The 16,660-nt window shown below is 44.0% G+C and overlaps 1 protein-coding gene across 14 annotated transcripts in view; it reads left to right on the forward strand.

Annotated features, from left to right (window-relative positions):
• TENM2 (teneurin transmembrane protein 2) overlaps nt 1-16,660 on the forward strand; it is a 590,108-nt gene that overhangs the window by 425,304 nt on the left and 148,144 nt on the right. For 10 of the 14 annotated variants that reach the window (XM_082378741.1, XM_082378737.1, XM_082378738.1 and 7 more), the window contains 3 exons: nt 1,287-1,481; nt 6,379-6,579; nt 8,283-8,495. In XM_082378741.1, the coding sequence (XP_082234867.1) occupies nt 1,287-1,481; nt 6,379-6,579; nt 8,283-8,495 (609 nt within the window). The remainder of the gene's footprint in view (nt 1-1,286; nt 1,482-6,378; nt 6,580-8,282; nt 8,496-16,660) is intronic. The other 4 variants (XM_082378743.1, XM_082378740.1, XM_082378742.1 and 1 more) reach the window with 2 other exon arrangements.

A 16,660-nucleotide genomic window follows, 5' to 3' on the forward strand; every position in this document is an offset into this window, starting at 1 on the left:
AATTCTTGGAGCCTGTGCATTCCAAATCACAGGTAAACCAGGAATTGTTAAAACACCCCTGTCGGTCATTTCTGAAGGTCCCTGAATGCCAGTTCCATAGCCTGGAGCCGTGCCCTCATTTTAGGCTCATGGTGGAAGCCAGGTTGGAAATTCAGGTTCTTTACAAACTGATCCTGAAGTGAAAAGTCGAAAGTCTGAAGGTGACCACTAAAATCTCACTCTTGATGACCTCCAAAGGGGCAGTATTGGCACGGTTGAGGCCAAGCTGGTTAAGAACTGTTGGTAATTCATACCAGACCATCCCCAGATTGTCAGCCCTCTTCCTATCAACAGAGGCAAGAGGGTCCCTGCTGACATGAACTGCTAGAGATTTCATGTCTTCAACCTGCCCTCCCCTTCCTTTTTTTTTTTATAAGGCCAGGCGTATTTCCTCTTTATACTTTATCACACATGTTATGCTTTGGGGTAGGCACAATTATTTCTCTGTGGTCTAGATAAGGAAAGTGAAGCATAGAGAGATTGTGCCTCAACAGTGGCCCATCCCCTTCCTTTTTAATGAACATAAACTTATCAGGAGTAGGAGTTGACTAATCTGAGAGTAAAATATTCAGCAAAATGGGTTCTGATCCCCATTACCGACAGCAGCAACAGGCATGTCCAAGCAGCTTAGTTAAAGGCACAGCTTAGAGTCAAGGCAACCTGGTTTCCAGTGGGGCCCCCCTACTCGTGACCTTTGTGATTTCCAGCAAAGTAATTTCACCAATCTCAGCCTCAGCTGTAAAATGGGAGCGTGATTCTAGCCTCTCACCTCGTTGGGTGATCATGACGATTCAGCAATAAATTGCGCATGAAGGACCCTATGCCGTGCCCGGCATATAATAAGCATTCAGTTGGTGGTAACTGCTGTTATTAGTAGCATTTTTTTAATTAATTTTTATTGGAGTATTGTTGATTTCCAATGTTGTGTTAGTTTCTGCTGTACAGCAAAGTGAATCAGTTATACCTATGCCTATAGCCACTCTTTTTTAGATTCTTTTCCCGTACAGAGTCATTACAGAGTACTGAGGAGAGTTCCCTGTGCTATTCAGTAGGTTCTTATTAGTTGTTATTAGTAGCATTTTTGTTGTGGTGGTAATTGTTTATCTGAAGATGGCTCTGCACCTCCGTGGCCCAAGTCCCCGGCCTAGAGCCCGGCAGGCTCAGCCTCCTTAGACGGACACAGCCCTTCAGGCGCTGTCCCCAGCCCCATCCTCTGTGACCTGGTGCTCTGTCTTTGCTCTTTGCAGCTGCCTGCCCCGTCCTGTGCAGCGGGAATGGACAGTACTCTAAAGGGACGTGCCAGTGCTACAGCGGCTGGAAGGGCGCGGAGTGCGATGTGCCCTTGAATCAGTGCATCGATCCTTCCTGCGGGGGCCATGGCTCCTGCGTCGATGGCAACTGTGTCTGCTCTGCCGGCTTCAAAGGCAAGCACTGCGAGGAAGGTAAGCGCCAAGGGGCGGGCTGGGCAGCGGTGGGGGCGGGAGGCGTTTGCAGGCCTGGACCTTTGCTAGTGAGCCCAGTCCTGGCTCCGTGTTTTGCAAAGGAAGTTTCAACATTTTGCACTTCAGACCCCTCGGCTTTGATGGACTTCTTAAGCTGTAGAACTTAAGAGAGAAGGCTTGCCGGGTGGCTCTGGAAGACATGTTTTGTTTTCCCCTTCTTTATGTTAATTAGCTCCTTTTCTTTCTCTCCTTTGTTTTTCTGTCTTCTGTCTCCCTCTGCTTCTCCTCCCCTTCCTGCTCTTTCTTTTCCTTTTTCTTCCTTCCCCTTCCCCATCTTCCTCTTTTTGTTCTGCTTTATTTAAAGTCCTCTGAATTGGGAATTATGGTATCCAGAAAAAAAGAAACAAGAACCTTAATCCTCCTCCCTTCCCCAAAGCTGTTTTCTTTTCTTTTCTTTTTTTTTCTTAAAGCTGTTCCTGGTAATCTCAGACCCATATATGTCTGTGTAAATATTTCTGCAGAAATTAATATCAATAGAAGGCAGTCAGGCTTGAAAGACTGTAGGTACCTGTGTCATTTAGAGACACCATGTAGGGCAAATGATCCTGGTTACCTACAATCACAGAGACTTAGAGGAGAGTGGGCGTGCGGCGAGAGGGCTGGGATTTGATGAGTCCTGAAGAGCTCACTCTAGCGTGCTTTGAAGTAGTCGCTAGCACACGTGGGCAAACCAAGCCTGATCGGAAGCTTGCGGTGGGGGGGGGGGGGTGGTTTGGGGGAGGAAGTACAGGAATACAGGGAAAGAGCACCTCTCCGGAGGTGTTCGGAAGCCAGCTCTAACTAGTTCTAGTTGCTCTGGTTAGTGCTTCTGGAAGTCATTTGGTAGCAAGGTGTTGGGACCTGTGAGGCACTGGAACTCGGCCAAGCTGCCTGTCAGCCTTCCCCCTCTGTATTTGCCCTTCCAGAGTATGGTTTTAGTTGCCCATCTATTGCTTTTCCCCTTATAAAGAATCAACCACAGTTAGCAGGAAGGTAAAAACCTAGGTTCTCTCCATCTCTCGCCTGCTCAGTCATTACAGCCCTCACCGCAAAGTAATGACAGTGGCTTTCCCTTAGATACCCACACAAAAGCTCCCCTTGTGACTTCTCCCATTTCATAGTTTTTAGAACTATTTCCACAAAGACTCAGCTTCTGTGACATTATTCTTCTAAGATTTTCCAATACATCACTGCTAGTGCCCTTAATGGGGCCCAGAAGTGTGACCCCACCCCCAGATCCTCACTTGTTCAACTCTCTCTCTATTTTTCCTCTATAATAAAAGGTAGCCTCCCTCCCTCCATCTGCATCATAAAACCAAACTGGGAGCTTGGATGGAGGAAGTGCTGATTTAATAACCCTGTTTGAAAGGTTAAAGTTCTTAAAGATAAATGGACTGCAGGAGGCAAAGCTGCATTGGCTGAAGACACGGGAGAGGCCAACAATATGACAAGCAAGGTTAACACGCCCTTTTGCATATACCTCATTTGGCAAGAGGATAGTGATAGAGCAATGGTGTTGCCCATCTTAGAATTTTTTTCTGTCCCGTCAAGATTGTGCATATCTGTATGAGTGGGATTTCAAGTATTCTCTCAACTTTGTCACTCTCCCAACTGGTCTCATTTAAATGTTCAGAATGAATTAAGCGTCCAACAAAACAAGGAAGCCACGTGGATCGTTATGAAAGGTTGAAATCGCCTCTATTGATTTCTGCTACCCCAAAAGAATGAACCGAGATGATGCATATGCTGTTTTCAAAATAGGAAATGGAATCAGAAAGCCTGGATCAGCACTTTTTCTTCCATTTAGCTTTTTTCTTTCTGATATTCATCATAGTCATAACGTTCAAACAGTTTACCTGAAATGGCCATGGCAACGAAATCAATAGTTGTCATCCTCCGTTTTTGCTGCATAAACATTGTTGTACAATTAGCAAATTTGCACAAGAAAATGAAAGGACAGATTTGTGAGGTTTCACTCGATGATGTCTGGGGGAGTGGGAAGGTGAGACGAGAGAAGAATTGACATATTAGTTTAAGTCAGCCATGTTTTCATGTCAGTTTCATGGTTGAGTCATTTTTCAATGACATTTAACTTCATAAATGTAATTCATGGTTCTTCAGGGGTTTATAGTACATATTGTTTGTAAAACTCCTTGACTTCCTTTTCTATCCTTAGGGACAAAAATTGCATTCACAACCCTTTTTTGTCAAACCTACAGAGGGCCCAAGACTAAATGAGTTCTAATGATTTCAGCTGCCAGAGGGCTGGTGGTATAAGGCACATGGTACTTAGCTGGTAAAGGCCACTGTCCCCCTTTTAAGTATAGCACTGTTTCTATTTATAAAGCTTTGTAAAATGCCATCCTCCCTCCTGCCTGCCTAAGACTCTGAGGAGGTGGCCACAAGACCATCGTATGAAACTGGAACCAAATTTAAAATTCATAGTGAAACTACTCCCCTTAAAGTCTGAATTCAGTTATTCCATCAGCTGCTATAATTATATAGCACAAAGGGCATATTTACTGGTTTCACTGACCTGAGAAAGGGTTATCTCATATTTCTAGATACAACAAATGATTCTTTTGATGACATTCCACTCCAGGGCTAATAAATCTCAGTGGATTTTCCTCCTTCCTTCATACTGTAATTCAGGATAGAGAAGCAAAAGCTAATTTATCTGGAAGAAAAGTGCCATTTTCTTCCTTTTTTTTTTTTTGGTATATTACTTTTTATTTCATCCTTTTAGAAAAAGATCATATGATAGTTTTTTTCAGTTTTTTGAGAGCTCCTAGCTATTGGCACCTCACCAAACATTTTAAGTGGCTAATTATAGATGGAGAGTGATTTTTGAGGCACATAGCACATGAGGTATTTTTGTGTAGATTTTGATTTTGCTATGTTCGAAATGGGGACAGAGTGAAAAACTAGAACTTTGGGATTTTCTTTTATGAGAAGAATATGGACAGGATTGATTCTGAATGAATGAGTTCATGTTTTGCAGATTCCAAATTGCACAGCATTCTTCCCAAAAGCAAGATGTTGTTAGCACCCTTTTCTCTTTCTTGTCAGTCCTTCACACTGGAAATTTGTCTCATTAACAGCAAATGCTTATGGCAAAGTCTGCCGTTTATCCTTTCAGCAATTATGTATTGAGCACCTACTGTATTCCCTTGACTGTGAGAGGCATGAGATGTTAAAGGCATTGCGCAGCCTCTGTGTGAATGTCTTCCATGTGTTTGAATCTTTCCGTTCATTTACATCCAGATGTGCTCCACCCTCCTGAATGGAGCAAATTTGAAAATATCAGAAAGGGTTCATGTCATCAGGAGTAATAGTCCCCAAGGCAATGAGTTCAACATTAAAGTGATTGTAACCAGAGAAAATGACATCATCATAAATGTCTCCAACTAATAATAAGTCACTGAAATGTACCTTTCTGAGGGTATTCCTGGTTTAAAAAAATAAATAAAAGCAAAAAACAATGGCAGCTTTTGCTTCCCCATGGCTCAAATAGTTCTGAACTGATTTCCAGAAATAACATCTTCCTGAGAAGGTCCAAATGGGATCCTGAAAAAACATCTCTTAACGCTGAAAATTCTTATTTCTGCCTCAAGCTGTGCCCCCAGATGATGGCAGAAGCAAAGGCTTTAATCTAGGCCAACAGACCTGATTTCCAAGCTGTTAAAATGAGCGAAGTTTATGTCTTAGTCAAATAAGATGACAAGACCCGCCCCCCCCCCGCCATTGCTCTGATCCACCAGGCACCATCTGAGCCTCACGCAAGACCACTGTTCACCACTCAAACCCCACGGTGTGCAGTGCCCTCTGTTCAAATGCCACTGCATCATTTTCTAGGAATACCTAAGGAAGCTGGTCTTCCTCTAAAAAGCCCTGTTTATCCATCCTTAGGCTGGATGGATGTCCAAAGTTTGGGGTCACATTCTCATACAAAAATTCCTGTCCTGAGAACTGGCCTTTGCAGCTCACTGCTCTCCTCACTTTGAGTGGATTCCAGAGTAATAAACTTCAAGTCACTACTGGATGTATAGCCACTCTGATTACTAAGATGGCCAAGCAATCAGACCATGAAACTGGCAAGAACAACAGTGAGTGGAATCTGACCGTTCATTCGCCTGATTGACGGTCTGGGGGGAGGTCAGTGCCACAGCCAGAGACTCACCCATCCATTTTACTAAGATTATGTGTAGGAAGGTTACCCCTTTGGGATCACTTCCACACCCAACTTCACCTCTTCTATCCTGCACGTTTACTAACTTCTTCCAGTAGATGTGTGCTCAGAGAATGAAAACTAATTTTAGACTTAGCCTAAGTGAAACTTAATTAGGAAAGTGACTCATGCATGAGTGTCACTGGTTTTCTTTTTCATCTTTTGGTACCTTCTGAAGTCAAGTATTAGTGAAGTTAGACTGAGCCTCTCTACTTTTCTCTCCAAAAGTGAGGGATGATCGGGTCTGGTATTACATGTAGAGACATCACCTGCATTCATGGTCCAGTCTCAGAAGCCCTGATGTGGTTTAATAAGATACTAATGCTTATAAGTACAAGGTTCTCAAGGTTGGATGATACATCTCTATATTTGGGTCCTCCTAATTCTGCTTGAGAAATCCCCCTTTTTCCTTTACATTCTCTTCAAGTTTGAGATTTGGTGTTTTAACAAATAAAAAGTCTGTAATTCTTTATGGGTATCCTTCAAGGGGCCATGTACTACCTGGGCTGCTCCATTTGCTTGCAGGCGGGTAGGAATTGGTGGACCACTGGTCCGTTCAGCTGTAAACTGGTGTTTCATGGCCCATCCCCCATGAGTGATCAATACTTTTCCTCTTTGTTTTTTTTTCAGTTGATTGCTTGGATCCTACGTGCTCCAGCCATGGGGTCTGTGTAAATGGAGAATGCCTTTGCAGCCCTGGCTGGGGTGGTCTCAACTGTGAGCTGGCGAGGGTCCAGTGCCCAGACCAGTGCAGTGGGCACGGCACTTACCTCCCCGATACGGGCCTCTGCAGCTGTGATCCCAACTGGACGGGTCCCGACTGCTCCGTCGGTAAGCCAAGAGGTTTTCTCCTCACTTTCCCCAACACTCATGCCTTGTGTTCCTTCCAAAAGCCCAAACAGATTGGAATCTGCTCTTTCCACTCGGGATGGAGGGACTTTGGTCAGTTGCATAGTACCTCTCTTGCTCTGTCCTCAGTCATGAAGTCTTTGATCCTTGAGAAGAGAACAAACAAACAAATACCACTTGGTTCTTGTGCCTCGTTGGTTTCATCACTGCAAATGACTGAGGGGCCCAGGAGGGATGCTTCTATTTGCATTGTAGCTTTCTTATGTACACTCCCTAAAGGTACCAGAAAACAAAACAGAACAATTCAGTCCCAGACAAACTGAATGGAATGTCCTATAAAAGAGAAAAGACGCTCCCTCGGGGTGCCAGGTGAACATGTTATAAAGCTCTGCAATACTCCAGTGACAGGAAGATAATGAAGTTGCACTGTACCCTTTATTTTCCTAAAATTAAGAGTACGTGTCTTACCTCCCTAGTGACCTTAAAATGGAATGGTTCAACAGTTCAAGCCAGTCTCCACCTTTCCAAGAATGGTTCCGTTCACACTGTCAAGCGCCTATCCAAGCAAGCCATCATCCTTCCGCCCCCTTCTGTCAGATTACCATGGCAATCAGGAAGGGAATCTATGCGAAGCTTTGCTACAATGGGAAAGAAATGAATATTTCATTCCAGAAGGAAAAAAAAAAGGAAGAGTCAGTTAAAATGGGCTATTTTGGGTATCTTCTCAGCCCACTCGCCTCTGCCTTCAACTCTGATGTTGGTGGTCCAGGCCAAGCTCTGTGGAGGATGGGGGGAGGGGGCGCCCTAGATCCAAGGCCCAGCGGTGCTACCGACGTGCTGTGTGACTTGGAGTGAGTCACTGACCCTCCTGGTCTGGTTTCCCCTCCCCTGGCACGATGAGCCATGCCTCCCTCAGTAGTCTGCCGTAAGGATGAGTGTCTGGCACGTGCTTGTCCTCGAGTGAGAGGTCTGGAATGCCAGAGAGTGCATATCTGTCTGTATGTCTCCTCCCCAACCACAAAAGACTTTGAGCTCCTTTGAGAAAGAGGCTGTGTAAATGCAGCACAATTAGAGCGGTCATGGTTGCCACCAAGGTGCCGATCTGGGTGACAGCTGGGCCTGCAGTCATGGTGAGGTTGGAGCCGCTGGGTCTCCGACTGGCCTCTGGTCAGTTCAGGCTCTCAACAGGGAAAAGAATCCCAGCTGGCTGGGAAGTCAGGCTCCACAGGTATCTTTTCAGGTGGGCACCTCCCGGGTAGCTTGGCCAAACTGCTTGAGCAGCAATGTCTGACCTCTTCCTGGGATGGTCTCAAGCCCCAGAGCAGTGGTTCTCACACTTCAGTGTACATCAGAAACACTTGGAGGACTTGATAAAACAGATTTCTAAGTCCCACTCCCCACGTTTCTAAGTCAAGAGGACCAACCAGGGCATAGGAAGTTGCATTTCCACATAGTTCCCAGGGATGGCGATGCAGCCAGTCTGGGGACCCCACTGTGAGAACGCTGCTCTAGAAACTACCTCACAGTGGATGAATACCCAGCCAGTGGAGAGACAGGCCGCCCAAGATGACATACCTCTGGGCCTTGGGCCAGCTCCAGGGACCCGGGCCATGTGTGTGGTCTGGCCTCCAGTGGAGGGTTTCACCGGCTGTGGTGTTGAGCTGTAATCATTGTTTTTCTTCCAGAAGTGTGCTCAGTAGACTGTGGCACTCACGGCGTCTGCATCGGGGGAGCCTGCCGCTGTGAAGAGGGCTGGACAGGCGCAGCTTGTGACCAGCGCGTGTGCCACCCCCGCTGCATTGAGCACGGGACCTGTAAAGATGGCAAATGTGAATGCCGAGAGGGCTGGAATGGTGAACACTGCACCATTGGTAGGCAAACGGCAGGCACCGAAACAGGCACATATTGCTTTATTTTCATAAATCGTAGATCTATAGTGATGGTCGTGCGTTGCAACTGGCTGTTCCTTCAGGGACACGAGTGCTCTCCAGCATTTCCTGCTGCCTCTCCAAATCTCCCAGGGCATAGTAGGGAAGGGAAAAGCAAGGTCCCGATTGGAAAAGGCTTTCCCTTCTTTCCAGAATTCCAGATTGGGAGGAAAGGGACCAGATCAAGATAAGAAAGTCCATCCAAATTACTGATCGTGGAGAAGGGAAATGCACACGCATGGGAAATTGTCAGGGCCTGGAGGTTTCAGGCACCCCAAATGACTGCGGTCTTCAAGTCTCCCCTTTTTGAATACCCTCCCAGCCGGATCCCTGCTTGCTGGCAACAACTGAACTCACTTCTTTTAGACCAGGTTGGGTGCAGGGCAGGACTCCCAGGTTTCCTGGGTAACCAGGTACCCCTCTAATAGGTTTGAGCATCCTCTTGCCGTCCCAAGACAAGGCTTTGTCCTTGGGCTCCTGACCCTCCCCATCACCACCACCATCGATAAATGTCTCCTCCTCTGGCCCCATTTCATTCTCACTCAGTCACCTCTCTGTATATCTAAAGCTTGATGACTGAGAATATTTCTTAAAAGGTCATTTTCTTTAAGAAGTAATACTTCTCAAGTTTCTTCAGTTTGGGTTTTGTTTTTGTCTTGGTTTGGGGTTGGTTTCATGCCAAGCTGGCTGAGGCCACTTGCTTGCATGGAAACTCTCAGAGAAGTCTCTATCCAAACTACTAACATGGCCCCTTGAACTTACCTTTGATTCTAGCCATTGAGTTGGGGGCCCTCCCCTGTGTCCTAGCCCCAAGACCCCAGGCACCTGGAGTGAGAGGAAGGGTTAGGAGCTTCTCCAGGGCTGACTTATGAGATCAGACTCAGTTTCCCATGCTGTTCATTTGGGTGGTCAAGCAGAGATAAAGTGCTCTCTGCGTTAGGTTTCCCCCAATTATCTAATTGGGCATCCAAGGGGCAGCGTGCCTATCCAGGCCACGACCATAGCACCGGGACCCTGCCGGGACAGTCCGTTGGCAGTGAATTGTTTTTGCAATCGTTCAATGATGCTCCAGATCCCGCTCCCCCTGCAGCCGCTTTCATCTTCAGTTCCCTGCAGAGTCTGGGGGATAATTCGGAAGGCTTTCAAGGGAAGGAAGTGCACAGCCCAATACTGAGACAGTTTAAAATCCTTATTAATAACTCCCACTCTTCAGGGGTGCTCCTCTTGGTATACTTTTGCATGCTCGGTGTGATCTGAATACAGACTCTCCCCACCCTCATACCTCCATTGCCCCCAGTCTCCCTCCCCAAAAGAGCTCTTGCCAACCAGTAACCTTTAGGTAGAAAATCGCCCTTTCTCTCAGTTCACACAACCCAGCCTCAGCCTCCCCTTTGCTCTCCCCTTCCCGCATCTGCCGAGGGTTTAGCATCCCACAGGGATTCCTGCTGACTCTCTCCTACCTACAACTCATCTCTACTCTGGGAAGAGCTCACAGGAGGGCAGCCCTGATGGATTAGAGCAGAGGTTGGAGAACTATAGGCGGGGGTGCGGACCAAATCTAGCCTGCTGCCTGTTGCTCTGTGGCTTACGAGCTAAGAATAGTTACATTATTTTAAGGGTTGAAAGAAAAATATTTCCTGACACGTGACAGTCATATGAAATTCCAATTTCAGTGTCCCTTAAACGAAGTGTTAGTAGAGGACAACCACACCCATGTGTGGATATATCATCAGCTTCTGCACTGCACCTTGGCCTTAAGTAATTGCAACATGGTCCACAAAGCCATTTGTTGTCTGGTGCAAAAAATACAGGAGAAATCTGGCCAACCCCTGAATTGGAGAGTTGCGCAAGTGTTGGCAGAGAGGGAGGAGAAAAGAGAAGAGGGTCAACGTTCACTTTAGAGAAAGGATACCAATTGTGACTTGAAGGCCATCAGGGGCCAAGAGAAAGGGAAGGATCCAAGTGTCACAGAGAGCGAGTGGCGAGAGAACAGCTGTTGCATGGAAATGTCTCTGGGGCCTGTGAAGATGAAATGGGAAGATGGTAACTTGAGTCTCATAGAAGATGGTGAGGATGTGGCCAGCAGGAGAACACAGGAGATGATTCTTTCTAGCCAGCCCTTCGGGTGAGATGAATTAGAGAAAGGTGTTTTTGCTCCTTGAAGTGTCTAGTTCAAGTTTCCCAGCTCCATGAGCTCTTGAGAAACAGAGAAGGTGCAGATTTATATGCCAAGTAAAGCTCCCCCAAATGAAGCTAGTGACGTCCCAGGAAAGTCTCTCCTTCAGAATTATGATCTCTCATGACTTCATGAGCTCGCACTACGTATGTTATAAAGATCTTTATCACCAACGTCTGTCCTTGTGAGAAATCAGGGCTCTGTGGTTTTATTAGTAGTATCAGTGCCATCTCCTCACAGATTTACATTCATTGGGCTTTGCTCAAAAAAAGCCAAGCATTCCTTGGTTGGTGAGATTTGCTATTCAAAATCTAGAGGTGCTCGTACACATGTAATTGCTCCTTTTGCTTTTCAACCTCTGCCCCCAGAGCTGTTTCATAGAGTTTTAATCTTTTATTTTGAGCAGACTCTCCTGTCGATTCACTCTTAAGTGAATGCCGCAATTTACAAGCCCAGAATCAGTCCTCCTCCTCAGGGATACTGACAGTCAGAAAAGAAAGAGAGGCTCTTTGGTCCCTTTCAAGCAGAGCCTCAAATGCTATATTTTGAAAATAGAAAATAAATAAGAATGAAATGGCACCTAGTCTGCAAAAAAAAAAAAAGTGCATTGGGAGGTTCGGGGTAGGGCAAAGCAGTGGGTGCTTGGGTTGTCTGTGGTCTGTTTTCAAAAGGTCGTGGTGTGACAGTTTTCTTAGGGTCATTGCAAATAGTCAGCTAAGCGTCTCACATCAGTCCTTGTGTATCACGTTTATTTTACCCAAGGAAGCAAGAAGACAGATGCAGGGGGGAAAGAGATGAGGATAAAAGCACAGCCTTCCAGAACTCAATCAAGTAGAATCACCAGGATCTATCCATGCTTGGTCAAATGCATTTCTGGAATTTTTCAACCAAATTATTCCTTTATATTTGGATATTTAATACATATTGCTAAAGATTTAAATATAAGGTATAACATTTCAATGTTAACTGGTAGAGCTAACTTGCCAACAGGTTGGATTCTACCAAGCAATGATCTTTTATTACCTCTTTCTAACAAGTTAAATACAGAATATGGCAAAAATCTCCAGAACTGCAGAGAGGAGAAATAGACATTGAATCCAAATCAACCACAATTCGTGTATCTCTTTGGAATATATTAACATTATTTGAATAGGCTGCGGTTTACTCATATGAATAAATCAGAAGGCACATTGTGTGGTTAGACTAGTTTCATTCTTTAAACATAATCCTAAAATGGGCTGTTGTTCCTATCAGCTGCCACCCCTCCCACCACCCCTTATTAATACTGTGGATTTAACCTCAGCAGTCTATTCAAAGTCTATAACACCAGGGCATAAAGGAACCATAGAATAACTCAGAAATCTCTATGAACTAGAGTAAAGTCAGATAGACATCTCTTATAAAGAAACAGAGTAAATGTTAACATGTTCTGCAAGCAGAATAGTCGGGCAAAATACAGGGAGAGACCAAAGTTCTTATTGCTGGAGATTACAAGGAGGAAAGCAAAATGCTCCTTGAGGATTGTTGCCATTATCGTCAGCTGTCCAGATATCCACTCTAAATAATACAATCTAACACACACACAGAGTAAATCCACCAAAACTAGGCTCCGACCCTAGGTGAACTCTTTGATATCTGGGTAGTGAGCAATGTCTATAATGGTTATTCCAGCCTGTTTACTTTTTCTATGTGGTCCTGACCTCCAGCTGCATTTCGGAATCATGAGGACTGGATTCCCAGGATCATGTGGGACTGAGTAACCTGCCCCTGTACCACAAGTCAGAACAGTTTTCTTTTCCCTCTATCGCACTGGGACCCTTCTATTTTTCCTCTTTAATTGGTTGGGGAAAGAACTAGGTTCTTGTGATGTTAATAAGGAAAATGAATCTTTACCCAAGGTAAAACCAGCCATGCGACAATCTGATGTGCTGATCAAGTGATTGTCATCAGGAGTAGACAGGGTCACAATCCAAGAGGGAGAGAGCTTCGGAGATACAGGGAACAGGTCAGGAAGAAAACGACTGTCAAAATGAACCAACTTCAGACTGAGTCCAGCTGCTTCTGCATCTCATTCCAGCTTCATTTAAGTTATGGAAACTTTTTTTTTTTCTTGTAGCTATTATCCTTCAACATTTGAGCTTTCATGACTCTACAATGAGATATCAAGTTGAGATAAAATTAGCCACTGTGGAACCGTCCTTCCCACTGGGTCTCTGGAAGCAGCTAATTCTCTGATTGGTTCATTAACCTATTCCTCCGGGAGCTCTTATTGGAACCTATCCTAGGATCTCCCTATTTTTTGAAGTGAAAGCCTAAAGTGGTAGTTCTTCACTGTTTAAGATTATAGACAGCAGAGAGCAAGCAGAACATGTTCCACTGCTGCTTTTTTTCCCCCTACACGTTGGCCAAAATGTGAGCCTTTTCATTGAAGATCAGGAATCACCACATGCCCAGAAGTTCTCTTCACGTCTGGGTCAGGCAGTCTGCCCAGGTTTCCTACCCAACCTCAGCACAAGGCCCTGGAGGTAGAAGTTAGAGGAACCCATTTTCAACTCAATGCAAAAAGTGGAATATAATGAAAGGGAAAAAAAACTGCCTTACAAGTAGTGAGACTCTCGTAGCTGAAAGTGTTTACTTTCTTAGCCTAGATGTTGAAGAGGGCCTTTCAGGGGAAGGTAGACTAGATAGACACAAAGCTCCCCCTGGCTTTATGGCTCAACCATCCTCTAGTTTTAAATGGAAACATTTTTTTGGTATGACTTTCTATGTGAGTTAGTAACATATGCCCCAGCAGAAAAGGAGGTCTCATCAAAAAAGAAAAGAGGGGAAGAAGTCTTGCAGTTATAGTTCTGTGGGGAGACAGTGAGTTGGAGTATTCCTTGTACCATCACCTTCATGTTTCAGAGGGTCCCCTTGATGTACTAGCACGTGGCCCACAGGGACAAGGCCAGATCCAACAAGTAGACAGCTTGATACGAGGTCTCACTGCCTTCACAAGAGCAAAGGACTAAAAACAGTTTGGAACTCTTAGAACAGAAACCCATGGGTGAGAGTGAGCGTGAGGAAGATTCCAGACTCAAAAGAAAGGAAAACATCAAAGAATAAGAGCTGTTGAAAAAATGGGCTGCACTCCCTGAGTGTATGTAGTGAGTACTTGGTCGCTTGAGCTTTTACAAAGAATCAACGTTTCTTCCAAGACTATGAGTCTTGGATTCCACAATATGCACTCAAGGCTTTATATTAAAGAAAAGGGGAATGCAAAGAGGGCCCCAGAGCAATGAACCCCATAAGATGTTCATGATGGGCATTTTCTCATCACTTGCTATCTGATTCATTGCGGTGTCATGAAGAATAAATTGACAGAGGGCAGGAGCTCTGTGTTCTAGGCTTGACTGTGCCACGAACATTCTGGATGCCCTTGAGAAGTCACCCAACCTTTCTGACCTTAGTTTCTTCCCAAGGCCAATGAGGGGGGTGAACCATATCACTGCTTTCTAGAGTGTGGTCCACAAACATGAGATGTTTTTGTTGGTGTGCAAATGTATTTTATTGACTGGTTATATGGGGCTTTTAAAAAGAAGTATTAGGAAAAACCATAACTGGCTCATTAAACTCATGATTATATGGGCGTTAATGCTTAGGGATGTGGCAAAAGCAGGTAGTGATATTAGGCCTAAGTAAATTTGAAGAAAGATATTAAGTAAATAACAGTGCAGATATTGCAAATGTCACGAATGCAATATGTGATTGACTAGATTTAGAACACACTTGGATGAGATGATCTCGAAGGACCTGTCTGTCCATCTCCAGAAGTTTATTACTTTTGATGCAAATTTATATGCATCAAATGGAATGGTCCACTCCAGGACAATCAAATCTTTCTCTCTTCTATAAGGTCAGGGAGGGTCTCCAGGTAGATTCCCATAATATACTAATACACTTTACATCAAAGGGATGGATACAGCAGAGTGTTGGTTTTGCCGATGATACGTTGTGAATTTTGTTAGTTAGTTTGTGTGATTATCTGCTCATCTCAGCTCCAGTTTACATCTGATTTACCTAGAGAATGCTTCTGTGCATTGAAAAACTTCCTTCAGTGGTTTATATTTGTGTTTCTTTTTGTCCATTTATATTTGTGTTTCTTTTTCTAAATTTTTTATTGAAGTACAGTTGATTTAGAATGTTGTGTTAATTTCTGCCGTACAGCAAAAGTGATTCAGTTATACATATATATACATTCCTTTTTTAAATATTCTTTTCCATTATGGTTTACCATAGGGTATTGAATATAGTTCCCTGTGCTGTGCAGTAAGACCTTGTTGTTTATCCATTCTATATAAATTAGCTGAAGTCTGCTAACCTCAAGCTCCCACTCCATCCCTCCCCCAACCCCCTCCCCCTTGGCAACCACAAGTCTGTTCACTATGTCCGTGATTCTATTTGTTTCATAGATAGGTTCATTTGTGTCATATTTTAGATTCCATATATAAGTGATATCATATGATATTTGTCTTTCTCTTTCTGATTCACTTCGCTTAGTATGATAATCTCCATGTTGCTGCAAATGGCATTATTTCATTCTTTTTTATGACTGAGTCATATTCCATTGTGTGTGTGTGTGTGTGTGTGTGTACACACCACATCTTCTTTATCCATTCATCTGTCGATGGACATTTAGGTTGTTTCCATGTCTTGGCTATTGTAAATAGTGTGCTATGAACATAGAGGTGCATGCATCTTTTCAAATTATAGTTTTGTCCAGATATATGCACAGGAGTGGGATTGCTAGCTCATATGGCAACTCTATTTTTAGTTTTTTGAGGAACCTCCATACTCTGTTCCATAGTGGCTGCACCAATTTACATTCCCACCAACAGTGTAGGAGGGTTCCCTTTTCTCCACACCCTCTCTAGCATTTCTTACTTGTAGACTTTTTAATGATGGTCGTTCTGACTGGTGAGGTGGTACCTCATTGGAGTTTTGATTTGCATTTGTCTAATAATTAGCTATGTTGAGCATCTTTTCATGTGCCTATTGGCGATCTGTATGCCTTCTTTGGATATATTTGTGTTTCCTAATTTAAAAAAAGATGGTGTTAAAGTAGAGGTCCATCTGACTATATCCACAGCACTTGGATTTGAGCAATGCAAGCATGATAACGAAGGGATTAAGACACAGTCTTTCGTGTCAGTCTACCTGAGATCAAATCCAAGCGTATTTCTTAACCTCTGTGTGCCTCAGTTTATCTGTAAAATGAGAATACCGAATACGACCTGCCTCGCTGGGTTATATGTAAAGTAGTTGGCCCAGTGCCCATCATAAAGTAAAAGCCAAATAAATGTGAGCCAACATCATCATTATCATCCCGCATTATCACCATCATTATCTACTACCAACGTAAGACAGAGCACAGGGGAGGATTATCAAAATCAACTTCTCTTTAAGACATTTCTGCTACCTTCAGTCTCCCTCTCACACATCTGCCTTCAATCCATCAAGCAGTTAGCAGCATGTCAAAAACAACACCTACCCACTCTCCATTTCCCAAACAAAGGTTTGTTCTGTAACTTGCCAGCATCTGGTTCTAACAGAGAAACTGCCTCTCTTACCTGGAATTGAACCTGCTTATTTTACCAAACAGCCCGATTGTACATGAAACCAAACATCTGAATATCCTTAGGTTAATACAGGTTAATACAATTGTGAAATTGGGGTTTGCTGCTTTCAACCAAAGTTCCCCAAACTAGACCTCTTGGACATATCCAGGGGTAGCCAAGAGTTCTCTGAGAATTTATTTTTAATTCTGGGTTTCCTTTTTACCATAAGTATACTTCAAAAGGAAAAGAACTTTTCCCTTGAAATATTACTTTGGAATTCTGTTATTATTTGAAGAGAATAAAACTTCAGTTCTTTAAGCCAGTGTTTCTCCATATAGGGACCACAGACATATTCTGGAGGC

The sequence above is a fragment of the Balaenoptera borealis genome (genome assembly GCF_965194805.1).
Source record: "Balaenoptera borealis genome assembly, chromosome: 2".
Classification (NCBI taxonomy): domain Eukaryota; kingdom Metazoa; phylum Chordata; class Mammalia; order Artiodactyla; family Balaenopteridae; genus Balaenoptera; species Balaenoptera borealis.